Source organism: Oncorhynchus kisutch, unplaced genomic scaffold (genome assembly GCF_002021735.2).
Source record: "Oncorhynchus kisutch isolate 150728-3 unplaced genomic scaffold, Okis_V2 Okis01b-Okis20b_hom, whole genome shotgun sequence".
NCBI lineage: Eukaryota > Metazoa > Chordata > Actinopteri > Salmoniformes > Salmonidae > Oncorhynchus > Oncorhynchus kisutch.
In genome coordinates, this window is record NW_022261978.1 from 8,950,587 (window position 1) to 8,967,789 (window position 17,203).

The 17,203-nt window shown below is 47.5% G+C and overlaps 1 protein-coding gene across 1 annotated transcript in view; it reads left to right on the forward strand.

The window, feature by feature from the left end:
* The window catches only part of vav1 (vav guanine nucleotide exchange factor 1), an 87,336-nt gene that overhangs the window by 65,654 nt on the left and 4,479 nt on the right, over window positions 1-17,203 (forward strand). The window contains exons 19-26 of the mRNA XM_031811151.1: window positions 4,132-4,168; window positions 5,643-5,779; window positions 9,397-9,462; window positions 10,031-10,062; window positions 10,978-11,088; window positions 11,195-11,282; window positions 16,449-16,572; window positions 16,882-17,033. Of these exons, the coding sequence (XP_031667011.1) occupies window positions 4,132-4,168; window positions 5,643-5,779; window positions 9,397-9,462; window positions 10,031-10,062; window positions 10,978-11,088; window positions 11,195-11,282; window positions 16,449-16,572; window positions 16,882-17,033 (747 nt within the window). The remainder of the gene's footprint in view (window positions 1-4,131; window positions 4,169-5,642; window positions 5,780-9,396; window positions 9,463-10,030; window positions 10,063-10,977; window positions 11,089-11,194; window positions 11,283-16,448; window positions 16,573-16,881; window positions 17,034-17,203) is intronic.

The window sequence follows — 17,203 nt, forward strand, 5'->3', positions numbered from 1 at the left end:
AAGCTTCTTCAGTGTAATGGGATCCTACTAAATAATATGTCTGGTGAAGCTTCTTCAGTGTAATGGGATCCTACTAAATAATATGTCTCGTTAAGCTTCTTCAGTGTAATGGGATCCTACTAAATAATATGTCTCGTTAAGCTTCTTCAGTGTAATGGGATCCTACTAAATAATATGTCTGGTGAAGCTTCTTCAGTGTAATGGGATCCTACTAAATAATATGTCTGGTGAAGCTTCTTCAGTGTAATGGGATCCTACTAAATAATATGTCTGGTGAAGCTTCTTCAGTGTAATGGGATCCTACTAAATAATATGTCTGGTGAAGCTTCTTCAGTGTAATGGGATCCTACTAAATAATATGTCTGGTGAAGCTTCTTCAGTGTAATGGGATCCTACTAAATAATATGTCTGGTGAAGCTTCTTCAGTGTAATGGGATCCTACTAAATAATATGTCTGGTGAAGCTTCTTCAGTGTAATGGGATCCTACTAAATAATATGTCTGGTGAAGCTTCTTCAGTGTAATGGGATCCTACTAAATAATATGTCTGGTGAAGCTTCTTCAGTGTAATGGGATCCTACTAAATAATATGTCTGGTGAAGCTTCTTCAGTGTAATGGGATCCTACTAAATACTATGTCTGGTGAAGCTTCTTCAGTGTAATGGGATCCTACTAAATAATATGTCTGGTGAAGCTTCTTCAGTGTAATGGGATCCTACTAAATAATATGTCTGGTGAAGCTTCTTCAGTGTAATGGGATCCTACTAAATAATATGTCTGGTGAAGCTTCTTCAGTGTAATGGGATCCTACTAAATAATATGTCTGGTGAAGCTTCTTCAGTGTAATGGGGTCCTACTAAATAATATGTCTCGTTAAGCTTCTTCAGTGTAATGGGATCCTACTAAATAATATGTCTCGTTAAGCTTCTTCAGTGTAATGGGATCCTACTAAATAATATGTCTGGTGAAGCTTCTTCAGTGTAATGGGATCCTACTAAATAATATGTCTGGTGAAGCTTCTTCAGTGTAATGGGATCCTACTAAATAATATGTCTGGTGAAGCTTCTTCAGTGTAATGGGATCCTACTAAATAATATGTCTGGTGAAGCTTCTTCAGTGTAATGGGATCCTACTAAATAATATGTCTGGTGAAGCTTCTTCAGTGTAATGGGATCCTACTAAATACTATGTCTGGTGAAGCTTCTTCAGTGTAATGGGATCCTACTAAATAATATGTCTGGTGAAGCTTCTTCAGTGTAATGGGATCCTACTAAATAATATGTCTGGTGAAGCTTCTTCAGTGTAATGGGATCCTACTAAATAATATGTCTGGTGAAGCTTCTTCAGTGTAATGGGATCCTACTAAATAATATGTCTGGTGAAGCTTCTTCAGTGTAATGGGGTCCTACTAAATAATATGTCTCGTTAAGCTTCTTCAGTGTAATGGGATCCTACTAAATAATATGTCTCGTTAAGCTTCTTCAGTGTAATGGGATCCTACTAAATAATATGTCTGGTGAAGCTTCTTCAGTGTAATGGGATCCTACTAAATAATATGTCTGGTGAAGCTTCTTCAGTGTAATGGGATCCTACTAAATAATATGTCTGGTGAAGCTTCTTCAGTGTAATGGGATCCTACTAAATAATATGTCTGGTGAAGCTTCTTCAGTGTAATGGGATCCTACTAAATAATATGTCTGGTGAAGCTTCTTCAGTGTAATGGGATCCTACTAAATAATATGCCTGGTGAAGCTTCTTCAGTGTAATGGGATCCTACTAAATAATATGTCTGGTGAAGCTTCTTCAGTGTAATGGGATCCTACTAAATAATATGTCTGGTGAAGCTTCTTCAGTGTAATGGGATCCTACTAAATAATATGTCTGGTTAAGCTTCTTCAGTGTAATGGGATCCTACTAAATAATATGTCTGGTGAAGCTTCTTCAGTGTAATGGGATCCTACTAAATAATATGTCTGGTGAAGCTTCTTCAGTGTAATGGGATCCTACTAAATAATATGCCTGGTGAAGCTTCTTCAGTGTAATGGGATCCTACTAAATAATATGTCTGGTGAAGCTTCTTCAGTGTAATGGGATCCTACTAAATAATATGTCTGGTGAAGCTTCTTCAGTGTAATGGGATCCTACTAAATAATATGTCTGGTGAAGCTTCTTCAGTGTAATGGGATCCTACTAAATAATATGTCTGGTGAAGCTTCTTCAGTGTAATGGGATCCTACTAAATAATATGTCTGGTGAAGCTTCTTCAGTGTAATGGGATCCTACTAAATAATATGTCTGGTGAAGCTTCTTCAGTGTAATGGGATCCTACTAAATAATATGTCTGGTGAAGCTTCTTCAGTGTAATGGGATCCTACTAAATAATATGTCTGGTGAAGCTTCTTCAGTGTAATGGGATCCTACTAAATAATATGTCTGGTGAAGCTTCTTCAGTGTAATGGGATCCTACTAAATAATATGTCTGGTGAAGCTTCTTCACTGTAATGGGATCCTACTAAATAATATGTCTGGTGAAGCTTCTTCAGTGTAATGGGATCCTACTAAATAATATGTCTGGTGAAGCTTCTTCAGTGTAATGGGATCCTACTAAATAATATGTCTGGTGAAGCTTCTTCAGTGTAATGGGATCCTACTAAATAATATGCCTGGTGAAGCTTCTTCAGTGTAATGGGATCCTACTAAATAATATGTCTGGTGAAGCTTCTTCAGTGTAATGGGATCCTACTCAATAATATGTCTGGTGAAGCTTCTTCAGTGTAATGGGATCCTACTAAATAATATGTCTGGTGAAGCTTCTTCAGTGTAATGGGATCCTACTAAATAATATGTCTGGTGAAGCTTCTTCAGTGTAATGGGATCCTACTCAATAATATGTCTGGTGAAGCTTCTTCAGTGTAATGGGATCCTACTAAATAATATGTCTGGTGAAGCTTCTTCAGTGTAATGGGATCCTACTCAATAATATGTCTGGTGAAGCTTCTTCAGTGTAATGGGATCCTACTAAATAATATGTCTGGTGAAGCTTCTTCAGTGTAATGGGATCCTACTAAATAATATGTCTCGTTAAGCTTCTTCAGTGTAATGGGATCCTACTAAATAATATGTCTGGTGAAGCTTCTTCAGTGTAATGGGATCCTACTAAATAATATGTCTGGTGAAGCTTCTTCAGTGTAATGGGATCCTACTAAATAATATGTCTCGTTAAGCTTACTTCATTATTCAGGGTTTTACTGCATCAGAGACGTTGTGGCTTCAGTGTGTACAGGAGGTACACTTTCATTTGAATTCAAAACAGCATGTGTAAAGAACAACAGATGAGCAGCAGCTGGTTCTAATCAGGGTTGACCCTCATTGGCCAATCAGGACCTCTATGCAAATTAGTCACACAAAAAAAAAAAAGATACAGAATTATAGGGTACGAGAGGTGGGCACGAAGGTCGACTCACAGATCAATCGCCCCCCCCCCCCCCCAGGTGTCCGCTCACCTAAACACATCACATCAATACATGAGGAAGTTCATTAGACCTCTTTGTCTGTCTGAATTACCAGGGTTTTATTCACCAACCAAGCTACTGGGAGAGTGGCTTGGTTCCCTTCTGATAAGCTTGCTTAGTGAACCGGAACATCTAGAGTTATTTCTGGTTGTTTATCAAAGTCAGCTGGCTAACTCATCGATCCTGCTTTGTAGTATACCCCTCTGGAGTGTGTTGTCTCTTCTAGTGGGTTGTATATCTGTGAGTCTGTTCTAGTGGGTTGTATATCTGTGAGTCTGTTCTAGTGGGTTGTATATCTGTGAGTCTGTTCTAGTGGGTTCTAGTGGGTTGTATATCTTTGAGTCTGTTCTAGTGGGTTGTATATCTGTGAGTCTGTTCTAGTGGGTTGTATATCTGTGAGTCTGCTCTAGTGGGTTGTATATCTGTGAGTCTGTTCTAGTGGGTTGTATATCTGTGAGTCTGTTCTATTGGATTGTATATCTGTGAGTCTGTTCTAGTGGGTTGTATATCTTTGAGTCTGTTCTAGTGGGTTGTATATCTGTGAGTCTGTTCTAGTGGGTTGTATATCTGTGAGTCTGTTCTAGTGGGTTGTATATCTGTGACCTTTGTTGTTCCTACAGAATAAGAAGTCAGCTCCTCACAGACAAGCCAGTCCAGGTGAGGATCCCAGAAGTAGAGTAACATTATAGAACTGAATCAAGTTGGGATTAGATTAGAATGGGAACGTTTTTTAACTCATCTCAATTCGATTCAAATCAAGGGCCTTTATCGGCATGGGAAACATACGTTAACATTGTCAAAGCAAGTGAGGTAGATACTAAACAAAAGGGAAATAAACCAATACAAAATGAACAGTAAACATTCACACCTTTCTTTTCTTTGTGGTTTTTTTGTTGTTGAATTTTTACCCCTTTTTCTCCCCAATTTCATGGTGTCCAATTGTTTTTAGTAGCTACTATCTTGTCTCATCGCTACAACTCCCGTACGGGCTCGGGAGAGTCGAAGGTTGAAAGTCATGCGTCCTCCGATACACAACCCAACCAAGCCGCACTGCTTCTTAACACATCCAACCCGGAAGCCAGCCGCACCAATGTGTCGGAGGAAACACCGTGTACCTGGCAACCTTGGTTAGTGCGCACTGCGCCCGGCCCACCACAGGAGTCGCTGGTGCGCAATGAGACAAGGATTTCCCTACTCCAAACCCTCCCTAACCCCGACGACGCTAGGCCAAGGTCGCGGCTGGTTACGACAGAGCCTGGGCGCGAACCCATAGTCTCTGATGGCACAGCTGGTGCTGCAGTACAGCGCCCTTAACCACTGCGCCACACTTACACGTTTCGAAGAAATATACACATTTCACATTTCATATGTCTATGTACAGTGTTATAATGATGTACAAATAGTTAAAGTACACAAGGGAAAATAAATAAGCATAAATATGGGTTGTATTTACAATGGTGTTTGTTCTTCACTGGTTGCCCTTTTCTTGTGACAACAGGTCACAAATCTTGCTGCTGTGATGGCACACTGTGGAATTTCACCCAGTAGATATGGGAGTTTATCAAAATTGGATTTGTTTTCGAATTCTTTGTGGGTCTGTGTAATCTGAGGGAAATATGGTGTCTCTAATATGGTCATACATTGGGCAGGAGGTTAGGAAGTGCAGCTCAGTTTCCACCTCAATTTGTGGGCAGTGAGCACATAGCCTGTCTTCTCTTGAGAGCCATGTCTGCCTACGGCGGCCTTTCTCAATAGCAATGCTATGCTCACTGAGTCTGTACATAGTCAAAGCTTTCCTAAGGTTTGGGTCAGTCACAGTGGTCAGGTATTCTGCCGCTGTGTACTCTCTGTGTAGGGCCAAATAGCATTCTAGTTTGCTCTGTTTTTTGTTAATTCTTTCCAATGTGTCAAGTAATTATCTTTTTGTTTTCTCATGATTTGGTTGGGTCTAATTGTGTTGCTGTCCTGTGGCTCTGTGGGGTGTGTTTGTGTTTGTGAACAGAGCCCCAGGACCAGTTTGCTTAGGGGACTATTCTCCAGGTTCATCTCTCTGTAGGTGAAGGCAGGTTTGGGAATCTCTTCCTTTTAGGTGGTTGTAGAATTTAACAAATTCTCTCTCGCTCTCTCTCAGGCCTTCCTACAATGGAGGTGTGTCAGGAGTACTATGGTTTACCTCCGCCCCCTGTAGCGTTCGGCCAACCACTGCACCTCTCCATGGGTGATGTCATCGAACTGACAAGAGCCGATGCCGACCTAACGTGGTGGGAGGTAAAACACGCACACACACGCACATGCACACACACACGGTGCAGGCAGAGCATGCTTCCTGTAGTATGAGTGTGTGGGAGGGTGGAGATACCGTCTCTCTCTCTCTCTCTCTGTCTCTCTCTCTCTCTCTCTTTCTTTCTTTCCTTCAAATTGGTTTTATTGGGTGTGTTTGTTCTTCACTGGTTGCTCTTTTCTTGTGGCAACAGGTCACAAATCTTGCTGCTGTGATGCACACTGTGGAATTTCACCCAATAGATATGGGAGTTTATCAAAATTGGATTTGTTTTAGAATTCTTTGTGGGTCTGTGTAATCTGAGGGAAATATGTCTCTCTAATATGGTCATACATCTGGCAGCTGTTTCTTGGTAAATTCTTTCCAATGTGTCAAGTAATTCTCTTTTTGTTTTCTCATGATTTGGTTGGGTATAATTGTGTTGCTGTTCTGGTTGTGGAATTTAACAGCTCTTGTCTGGATTTTGATAATTAGCGGGTATAGTCATGCATTATTTGGTGTTTTACGTTGTACACAGAGGATGTTTTTACAGAGTACTGCATGCAGAGTCTCAATATGGTGAGATCTCACCACCATAAAGGGCAATATGGTGAGATCTCGCCACCATAAAGGGCAATATGGTGAGATCTCACCACCATAAATGGCAATGGGTTCTATAACTGATTCAAGTATTTTTAGCCAGATGCTAATTGGGATGTCAAATTTTATTTTCCTTTTGATGGCATAGAATGCCCTTCTTGCCTTGTCTCTCAGATCGTTCACAGCTTCGTGTATGATAGCTGTGGCGCGGATGTTTAGGCCGAGGTATGTATAGTTTTTTGTGTGCTCTAGGGCAACAGTGTCTAGATGGAATTTGTATTTGTGGTCCTGGCGACTGGACCTTTTTTGGAACACCATTATTTTGGTCTTACTGAGATTTACTGTCAGGGCCCAGGTCTGACAGAACCTGAGCAGAAGATCTAGGTGCTGCTGTAGGCCCTCCTTGGTTGGGGACAGAAGCACCAGATCATCAGCAAACAGTAGACATTTGTGATGCCGGGTGATGCCGGGAGCTGTAGACTGTTCTAGAGCCCTGCCATTCTGTTGATGTATATCAAGCTGCATCCCTGTCTCACTACAAAGCCTTGTGGAAAGACATTTGTGTGTTTGTCTGCCAATTTGATTTCAGACTTGTTATTTGTGAAATGTTATGTCATATGGATTGGGGTGATCAGTCCTTGGTTCCAAATATTGGTGAAGATGCCAGAGCTGAGGATGATGTTAAAGAGTTTAAGTATAGCCAATTGGAATTTGTGGTCTGTATATTTGATCATTTCACTGAGGATACCATCAACACCACAGGCCTTTTTGGGTTGGAGGGTGGTCTGTATATTTGATCATTTCACTGAGGATACCATCAACACCACAGGCCTTTTGGGTTGGAGGGTTGTCTGTATATTTGATCATTTCATTGAGGATACCATCAACACCACAGGCCTTTGGGTTGGAGGGTTGTCTGTATATTTGATCATTTCATTGAGGATACCATCAACACCACAGGCCTTTGGGTTGGAGGGTTATATTTTGTCCTGTAGTTCATTCAGTGTAATTGGAGAATCCAGTGGTAGTCTTTAATAGTTGACTCTAAGATTTGTAATTGATCAAGTATATGTTTTTGTTGTTTGGAGAAGTGGTTTATCCATATATCTCCATTTTGGATAGAAAACTCATCAATTTTCCCAGAAGTGGTTAGAATATGGATGGATTCTTCAAATACTTTGATCTGATTTCTGACGTGCTGTTCCTTCTTTTTCCGTAGTGTATTTCTGTATTGTTTTAGTGATTCACCACAGTGAAGGAGTAGACTCTGATTTTCTGGGTCTCTATGTGGTTTTGGTTGGACAAGTTTCTCAATTTCTTTCTTACGTTTTTTACATTCTTCATCAAACCATTTGCCGTTGTTGTTCATTTTCCTGGGCTGTCTGCTTGACATGTTGAGATTTGATAGAGAAGCTGAAAGGTTCTACTGTTTACACCTTCACTACTACAGTGGAATGTTTTGTCCAGGAAGCTGAAAGGTTCTACTGTTTACACCTTCACTACTACAGTGGAACGTTATGTCCAGGAAGCTGAAAGGTCCAATATGTTTAGGCGTTACCGTAGGAGTCCCCTCGAAGCCTACCATTTACTATGTTCATACCCAGCGTCCCCTCGAAGCCTACCATTTACTATGTACCTACCCAGCGTCCCCTCGAAGCCTACCATTTACTATGTCCATACCCAGCATCCCCTCGAAGCCTACCATTTACTATGTACATAGCCAGCATCCCCTCGAAGCCTACCATTTACTATGTCCATACCCAGCGTCCCCTCGAAGCCTACCATTTACTATGTCCATACCCAGCGTCCCCTCGAAGCCTACCATTTACTATGTCCATAGCCAGCGTCCCCTCGAAGCCTACCATTTACTATGTCCATACCCAGCGTCCCCTCGAAGCCTACCATTTACTATGTACATAGCCAGCGTCCCCTCGAAGCCTACCATTTACTATGTACATACCCAGCGTCCCCTCGAAGCCTACCATTTACTATGTACATAGCCAGTGTCCCCTCGAAGCCTACCATTTACATACCCAGCGTCCCCTCGAAGCCTACCATTTACTATGTACATACCCAGCGTCCCCTCGAACCCTACCATTTACTATGTACATACCCAACGTCCCCTCGAAGCCTACCATTTACTATGTCCATACCCAGCGTCCCCTCGAAACCTACCATTTACTATGTACATACCCAGCGTCCCCTCGAAACCTACCATTTACTATGTACATACCCAGCGTTCGACAGAACTGCAGTTGTGACCTGTTTTTGTTGTCGTAGTTGTGTCTAGTGGGGCATATGGGGGAGGGAAGGCTGTCACCTCCAGGTAGGTGTGTGTTGAGTGTCTGTTTCTTGTCCAGATCTGGCATCTCTCTCTGGCATCTCTCTCTCTCTCTCTCTGGCATCTTTCTCTCTCTCTTGGCATCTCTCTCTCTCTCTCTGGCATCTCTCTCTCTCTCTCTCTGGCATCTTTCTCTCTCTCTTTGGCATCTCTCTCTCTCTCTCTCTGGCATCTCTCTCTCTCTTTGGCATCTCTATCTCTCTCTCTCTCTTTGGCATCTTCTCTCTCTCTCTCTCTCTCTCTCTCTCTCTCTCTCTCTCTCTCTCTCTCACATCTCTCTCTCTCTTTGGCATCTTTCTCTCTCTCTGGCATCTTTCTCTCTCTTTGGCATCTTTCTCTCTCTCTCTGGCATCTTTCTCTCTCTCTCTCTGGCATCTCTCTCTCTCTTTGGCATCTATCTCTCTCTCTCTCTTTGGCATCTTTCTCTCTCTTTGGCATCTCTCTCTCTCTCTCTGGCATCTCTCTCTTTCTTTGGCATCTTTCTCTCGCTCTCTGGCATCTATCTCTCTGGCATCTTTCTCTCTCTCTCATCTCTTTCTCTCTCTCACTGTCATTATACCGGTCAGTAATTCCTAGCGTATTATTGAGTAATACCATTGTAACATGTACTTTCTGTACAATAATGTGCTACAGGAGGCACTGTTGTTCTAGTCGTCTGATTGGTCTGCTGTGTGTGTCACTCAGGGCAAGAACGTGACGATTGGTCAGATGGGTTGGTTCCCCTGCAGTAAGGTCCAGCCCTTCATCTCTGTGAGTACCACTGACTTGAAGTTGATTACACATGTCATAGTTTATTATTTTTAACCTTTATTTAACTAGGCAAGTCAGTTAAGAACAAATTATTATTTTCAATGACGGCCTAGGAACAGTGGGTTAACTGCCTGCCTGCCTGCCTGGGCAGATTTGTACCTTGTCAGCTCGGGGGTTTTGAACTTGCAACCTTCCGGTTACTAGTCCAACGCTCTAACCACTAGGCTACCCTGCCGCCCCTAGGCTGCATCGTGTCTGGTATTGATAGAATACCAGACACGATGGGCGGCAGTGTAGCCTAGTGGTTAGAGCATTGGACTAGTAACCGAAAGGTTGCAAGTTCAAATCCCCGAGCTGACAAGGTACAAAATCTGTCGTTCTGCCCTTGAACAGGCAGTTAACCCACTGTTCCTAGGCCGTCATTGAAAATAAGAATTTGTTCTTAACTGACTTGCCTGGTTAAATAAAGGTAAAAAAAAAAAAAAAAAAAAAATACCAACATACGTTTTATTAAGTGCTTCAGGAATCATGGGTTGTGATCTCAAAACTCTCTGACCTCTCTCCCCAGAGACCAACTCCCGACCTATCCGACTTCCTATGGTGAGTAATGATACCATTCTATTTACACCTGGTATCACTCATACCGATGTTCTAGATATGTACCACCTGGTATCACTCATTCCGATGTTCTAGATATGCACCACCTGGTATCACTCATACCGATGTTCTAGATGTGTACCACCTGGTATCACTCATTCCGATGTTCTAGATATGTACCACCTGGTATCACTCATACCGATGCTCTAGATATGTACCACCTGGTATTACTCATACCGATGCTCTAGATATGCACCACCTGGTATCACTCATACCGATGCTCTATATATGTATCACCTGGTATCACTCATACCGATGCTCTAGATATGTACCACCTGGTATCACTCATACCGATGCTCTAGATATGTACCACCTGGTATCACTCATACCGATGCTCTAGATATGCACCACCTGGTATCACTCATACCGATGCTCTAGATATGCACCACCTGGTATCACTCATACCGATGCTCTAGATATGTACCACCTGGTATCACTCATACCGATGCTCTAGATATGTACCACCTACAATCTTAGAAAAAAACGGTTCCAAAAGGGTTCTCCTGCTGTCCCCATAGGAGAACCCTTTTGGTTGCAGGTCGAGGGTTCCAGGTCGAACCCTTTCCATGAAAAGGGTTCCACCTGGAACCAAAAGGGTTCTCTCTGGAACCAAAAGGGTTCTCTCTGGAACCAAAAAGGATTCTTCAAAGGTTTCTCATATGGGGACAGCCAAAGAACCCTTTTCGGTTCTAGATATCACCTTTTTCTAAGAGTGTGGTAACACTGCAGGGTTCTAGGATTGGAAGTGTTCTGTGTTTGAAAATAGTTATTCATAGCAATCATGGGAAAGGTTTTGTACTGTTCTAACGCAACTGCAATGGGTTCTAGGTTTGGTCATTTAAGTGATTTGGGTTCTAGGTTTGCGGGGAACATGGACCGGTCAGCGGCGAAGAACCTCCTGATTTCACGGTCAGATGGAACGTTTCTGGTCCGCCAGAAAGACGGAGGAGAGTTCGCAATCAGCCTCAAGTGAGCCTGCCTCCTTACTGGCCAATCAGAAAGGAGATGTCTAACAGCTGGCAATCTTCCTCTCTCACACACACACACTGATTCTCATTCACTCTGTCTCCTCCAGGTTTAACATGGACATCAGACACATCAAGATCACGTCAACAGAAGGCCTCTACCGCATCAACGAGAAGAAAGCATTCAAAGGGTTAATCGTACGTCATTCCCCTTCTTTCTCTCCTCGTCTCTCTGTCTACCCTCCTCGTCTCTCTGTCTACCCTCCTCGTCTCTCGGTCTACCCTCCTCGTCTCTCTGTCTACCCTCCTCGTCTCTCTGTCTACCCTCCTCGTCCCTCTGTCTACCCTCCTCGTCTCTCTGTCTACCCTCCTCGTCTCTCGGTCTACCCTCCTCGTCTCTCGGTCTACCCTCCTCGTCTCTCGGTCTACCCTCCTCGTCTCTCTGTCTACCCTCCTCGTCTCTCTGTCTACCCTCCTCGTCTCTCTGTCTACCCTCCTCGTCTCTCTGTCTACCCTCCTCGTCTCTCTGTCTACCCTCCCCGTCTCTCTGTCTACCCTCCTCGTCTCTCTCCCTCCTCGTCTCTCTGTCTACCCTCCCCGTCTCTCTGTCTACCCTCCTCGTCTCTCTGTCTACCCTCCTCGTCTCTCTGTCTACCCTCCTCGTCTCTCTGTCTACCCTCCTCGTCTCTCTGTCTACCCTCCCCGTCTCTCTGTCTACCCTCCTCGTCTCTCTCCCTCCTCGTCTCTCTGTCTACCCTCCTCATCTCTCTTCTCTCTACCCTCCTCGTCTCTCTATCTACCCTCCTCGTCTCTCTGTCTACCCTCCTTTTCCCCCTCCTCCTCATCTTTCTGTCTATCCTCCTCGTCTCTCAGTCTACCCTCCTCATCTCTCTGTCTACCCTCGTCTCTCTGTCTACCCTCCTCGTCACTCTGTCTACCCTCCTCGTCTCTCTGTCTACCCTCCTCGTCTCTCTGTCTACCCTCCTCGTCTCTCTGTCTACCCTCCTCGTCTCTCTGTCTACCCTCCTCGTCTCTCTGTCTACCCTCCTCGTCTCTCTGTCTACCCTCCCCGTCTCTCTGTCTACCCTCCTCGTCTCTCTCCCTCCTCGTCTCTCTGTCTACCCTCCCCGTCTCTCTGTCTACCCTCCTCGTCTCTCTGTCTACCCCTCCTCGTCTCCTCTGTCTACCCTCCCCGTCTCTCTGTCTACCCTCCTCGTCTCTCTGTCTACCCTCCTCGTCTCTCTGTCTACCCTCCTCGTCTCTCTGTCTACCCTCCTCGTCTCTCTGTCTACCCTCCCCGTCTCTCTGTCTACCCTCCTCGTCTCTCTCCCTCCTCGTCTCTCTGTCTACCCTCCTCATCTCTCTTTCTACCCTCCTCGTCTCTCTGTCTACCCTCCTCATCTCTCTGTCTACCCTCCTCGTCTCTCTGTCTACCCTCCTTTTCCCCCTCCTCCTCATCTTTCTGTCTATCCTCCTCGTCTCTCAGTCTACCCTCCTCATCTCTCTGTCTACCCTCGTCTCTCTGTCTACCCTCCTCGTCACTCTGTCTACCCTCCTCGTCTCTTCTGTCTACCCTCCTCATCTCTCTGTCTACCCTCCTCGTCTCTCTGTCTACCCTCCTCGTCTCTCTGTCTACCCTCCTCGTCTCTCTCCTTCTTCCTCCCATCTCTCTGTCTACCCTCCTCGTCTCTCTCCCTCTTATCTCTCTGTCTACCCTCCTCGTCTCTCTCCCTCTTCCTCTCATCTCTCTGTCTACCCTCCTCGTCCCTCTGTCTACCCTCCTCGTCTCTCGGTCTACCCTCCTCGTCGCTCGGTCTACCCTCCTCGTCTCTCGGTCTACCCTCCTCGTCTCTCTGTCTACCCTCCTCGTCTCTCTGTCTACCCTCCTCGTCCCTCTGGTCTACCCTCCTCGTCTCTCTGTCTACCCTCCTCGTCTCTCTGTCTACCCTCCTCGTCTCTCTGTCTACCCTCCTCGTCTCTCTGTCTACCCTCCTCGTCTCTCTGTCTACCCTCCTCGTCTCTCTGTCTACCCTCCCCGTCTCTCTGTCCTACCCTCCTCGTCTCTCTCCCTCCTCGTCTCTCTGTCTACCCTCCTCGTCTCTCTGTCTACCCTCCCCGTCTCTCTCCCTCCTCGTCTCTCTTTCTACCCTCCTCGTCTCTCTGTCTACCCTCCTCGTCTCTCTGTCTACCCTCCTCGTCTCTCTGTCTACCCTCCTCGTCTCTCTCCCTCCTCGTCTCTCTTTCTACCCTCCTCGTCTCTCTGTCTACCCTCCTCGTCTCTCTGTCTACCCTCCCCGTCTCTCTGTCTACCCTCCCCGTCTCTCTGTCTACCCTCCCCGTCTCTCTGTCTACCCTCCTCGTCTCTCTCCCTCCCCTCCTCGTCTCTCTGTCTACCCTCCTCGTCTCTCTGTCTACCCTCCTCGTCTCTCTGTCTACCCTCCTCGTCTCTCTGTCTACCCTCCTCGTCTCTCTGTCTACCCTCCTTTCCCCCCCCCTCCTCATCTTTCTGTCTATCCTCCTCGTCTCTCAGTCTACCCTCCTCATCTCTCTGTCTACCCTCGTCTCTCTGTCTACCCTCCTCGTCTCTCTGTCTACCCTCCTCGTCTCTCTCCCTCTTATCTCTCTGTCTACCCTCCTCGTCTCTCTCCCTCTTCCTCTCATCGCTCTGTCTACCCCCTCATCTCTCTCCCTCTTCCTCCCATCTCTCTGTCTACCCTCCTCGTCTCTCTCCCTCTTCCTCTCATCTCTCTGTCTACCCTCCTCGTCTCTCTCCCTCTTCCTCTCATCTCTGTCTACCCTCCTCGTCTCTCTCCCTCTTCCTCTCATCTCTCTGTCTAACCCTCCTCGTCTCTCTCCCTCTTCCTCTCATCTCTCTGTCTACCCTCCTCGTCTCTCTCCCTCTTCCTCTCATCTCTCTGTCTACCCTCCTCGTCTCTCTCCCTCTTCCTCTCATCTCTCTGTCTACCCTCCTCGTCTCTCTCCCTCTTCCTCCCATCTCTCTGTCTACCCTCCTCGTCTCTCTCCCTCTTCCTCTCATCTCTCTGTCTACCCTCCTCGTCTCTCTCCCTCTTCCTCTCTCTGTCTACCCTCCTCGTCTCTCTCCCCTCTTCCTCTCATCTCTCTGTCTACCCTCCTCGTCTCTCTCCCTCTTCCTCTCATCTCTCGGTCTACCCTCCTCGTCTCTCTCCCTCTTATCTCTCTGTCTACCCTCCTCGTCTCTCTCCCTCTTATCTCTCTGTCTACCCTCCTCGTCTCTCTCCCTCTTCCTTTCATCTCTCTGTCTACCCTCCTCGTCTCTCTCCCTCTTCCTCTCATCTCTCTGTCTACCCTCCTCGTCTCTCTCCCTCTTCCTTTCATCTCTCTGTCTACCCTCCTCGTCTCTCTCCCTATTCCTTTCATCTCTCTGTCTACCCTCCTCGTCTCTCTCCCTCTTCCTCTCATCTCTCTGTCTACCCTCCTCGTCTCTCTCCCTCTTCCTCTCATCTCTCTGTCTACCCTCCTTGTCTCTCATCTCTCTGTCTACCCTCCTCGTCTCTCTCCCCCTTCCTCTCATCTCTCTGTCTACCCTCCTCGTCTCTCTCGCCCTCTTCCTCTCATCTCTCTGTCTACCCTCCTGGTCTCTCTCCCTCTTCCTCTCATCTCTGTCTACCCTCCTCGTCTCTCTCCCTCTTATCTCTCTGTCTACCCTCCTCGTCTCTCTCCCTCTTCCTCTCATCTCTCTGTCTACCCTCCTCGTCTCTCTCCCTCTTCCTCTCATCTCTCTGTCTACCCTCCTCGTCTCTCTCCCTCTTCCTCTCATCTCTCTGTCTACCCTCCTCGTCTCTCTCCCTCTTCCTTTCATCCCTGTACATGTAAACATGTTTCACTTTTTTTGTAAGCACTTTGTAACTTCATCTCTCTCCCCTCCCCCATCCCCTCTCTCTCTCTCCTCCCCCATCTCCCCCTCTCTCTCTCTCCCCTCCCCCATCCCCCTCTCCTCTCTCTCCTCCCCCATCTCCCCCTCTCTCTCCCTTCCCCTCTCTCTCTCTCCCCCCCCATCCCCTCTCTCTCTCCCCACCCCATCTCCCCCTCGCTCTCTCCCCTTCCCCTATTTCTCTCTCCCCTCCCCATCCCCCATCTCCACCTCTCTCTCTCCCCTCCCCCATCTCCCCTCTCTCTCTCCCCCTCTCTCTCCCCTTCCCCCCTCTCTCCCCCCCTTCCCCTATCTCTCTCGTCCCCTCCCCCATCTCCCCCTCTCTCTCCCCCTTCCCCTATCTCTCTCTCCCTTCCCCTATCTCTCTCCCTTTCCCCCATCTCTCTCTCCCTTCCCCATCTCTCTCTCCCTTCCCCATCTCTCTCTCCCTTCCCCCATCTCTCTCTCCCTTCCCCCATCTCTCTCTCCCTTCCCCCATCTCTCTCTCCCTTCCCCTATCTCCCCCCTCTCTCTCCCCTTCCCCATCCCCTCTCTCTCCTCCCTTCCCCATCCCCCTCTCTCTCTCCCCTCCCCATCCCCCTCTCTCTCTCCCCTTCCCATCTCCCCCTCTCTCTCCTCCCTTCCCCTATCTCTCTCTAACCCCTCCCCCATCTCCCCCTCTCTCTCTCCCCTCCCCATCCCCCTCTCTCTCTCTCCCCTCCCCATCCCCCTCTCTCTCTTCCTCCCCATCCCCCTCTCTCTCTCCCCTTCCCCTACCTCTCTCTCCCCTTCCCCTACCTCTCTCCTTCCCCTACCTCTCTCCCTTTCCCCTACTCTCTCTCCCTTCCCCTATCTCTCTCTACCCCTCCCCCATCTCCCCCTCCTCTCTCCCCTCCCCATCCCCCTCTCTCTCTCCCTTCCCTACCTCTCTCTCCCCTTCCCTACCTCTCTCTCACCTTCCCCTACCTCTCTCTCCCCTTCCCCTATCTCCTCTCCCCTTCCCCTATCTCTCTTTCCCCTTCCCCTATCTCTCTCCCCTTCCCCTATCTCTCTCTCCCCTTCCCTATCTCTCTCCTCCCCTTCCCCTATCTCTCTCTCCCCCTCCCCTATCTTCCCCTCTCTCTCCCCCTCTCCCTCCCCCCTCTCCCCCCCTCTCCCTCCCCCTCTCCCCCTCCTCTCCCTCCCCCTCTCCCCCCCCCCTCTCTCTCCCTCCCCCCTCTCCCTCCCCCTCTCCCTCCCCTCTCCCCTCTCTCTCCCCTCCCCCTCTCCCCCTCTCTCTCCCTCCCTCCCTCTCCCCCTCTCCCTCCCTCCCCCCTCTCCCTCCCCTCTCCCCCCCCCCTCCTCCCTCCCCCTCTCCCCCTCTCTCTCCCTCCCCCTCTCCCCCTCTCTCTCCCTCCCCCTCTCCCCCTCTCTCTCCCTCCCCCTCTCCCCCTCTCTCTATCTCTTTCTCTCTCCCCTCATCTCTCTGTTAGGAGATGGTTCAGTTCTACCAGCAACATTCATTGAAGGAGTATTTTAAGGATGTGGACACCACCCTCCAGACACCCTTCAATCAGCCTGAACAGAGTGATACACCCTTCAACACACCCTCCCCAGGTACACACACACACACCACCCTCCAGACCCACTTCAATCAGCCTGAACAGAGTGATACACCCTTCAACACACCCTCCCCAGGTACACACACACACACACACACACACACACAGTACACACACACACACACACTCTCTCTCAAGACTTCCTACAAACCTCAACTTATATCCTTCCATAACCTATGGACAGTACTCTCAAATACTGTCTTGTTTCAACACATACACACCACCCTCCAGATCCCCTTCAACCAGCCTGAACAGAGTGATACACCCTTCAACACACCCCCACGCTCACCTCTCTCTCCTCTAGGTGGCAGTATGCGTTCGTTCGGCACAGCGAGGGCCAGGTATGACTTCTCAGCCAGAGACCGTACAGAGCTGTCTCTGAGAGAAGGAGACACAGTCAAGGTCCTGTCTAAGAAAGCTCACAATGGATGGTGGAAAGGAGAGGTCTATGGACGGGTGAGGAGCACCACACACCGTCCCACACACACACACACACGGTACACACACACACACACACACACACACACACAGTACACACACACACGGTACACACACACACACACACACACACACACACACACACACACACACACACACACACACACACACACACACAGTACACACAC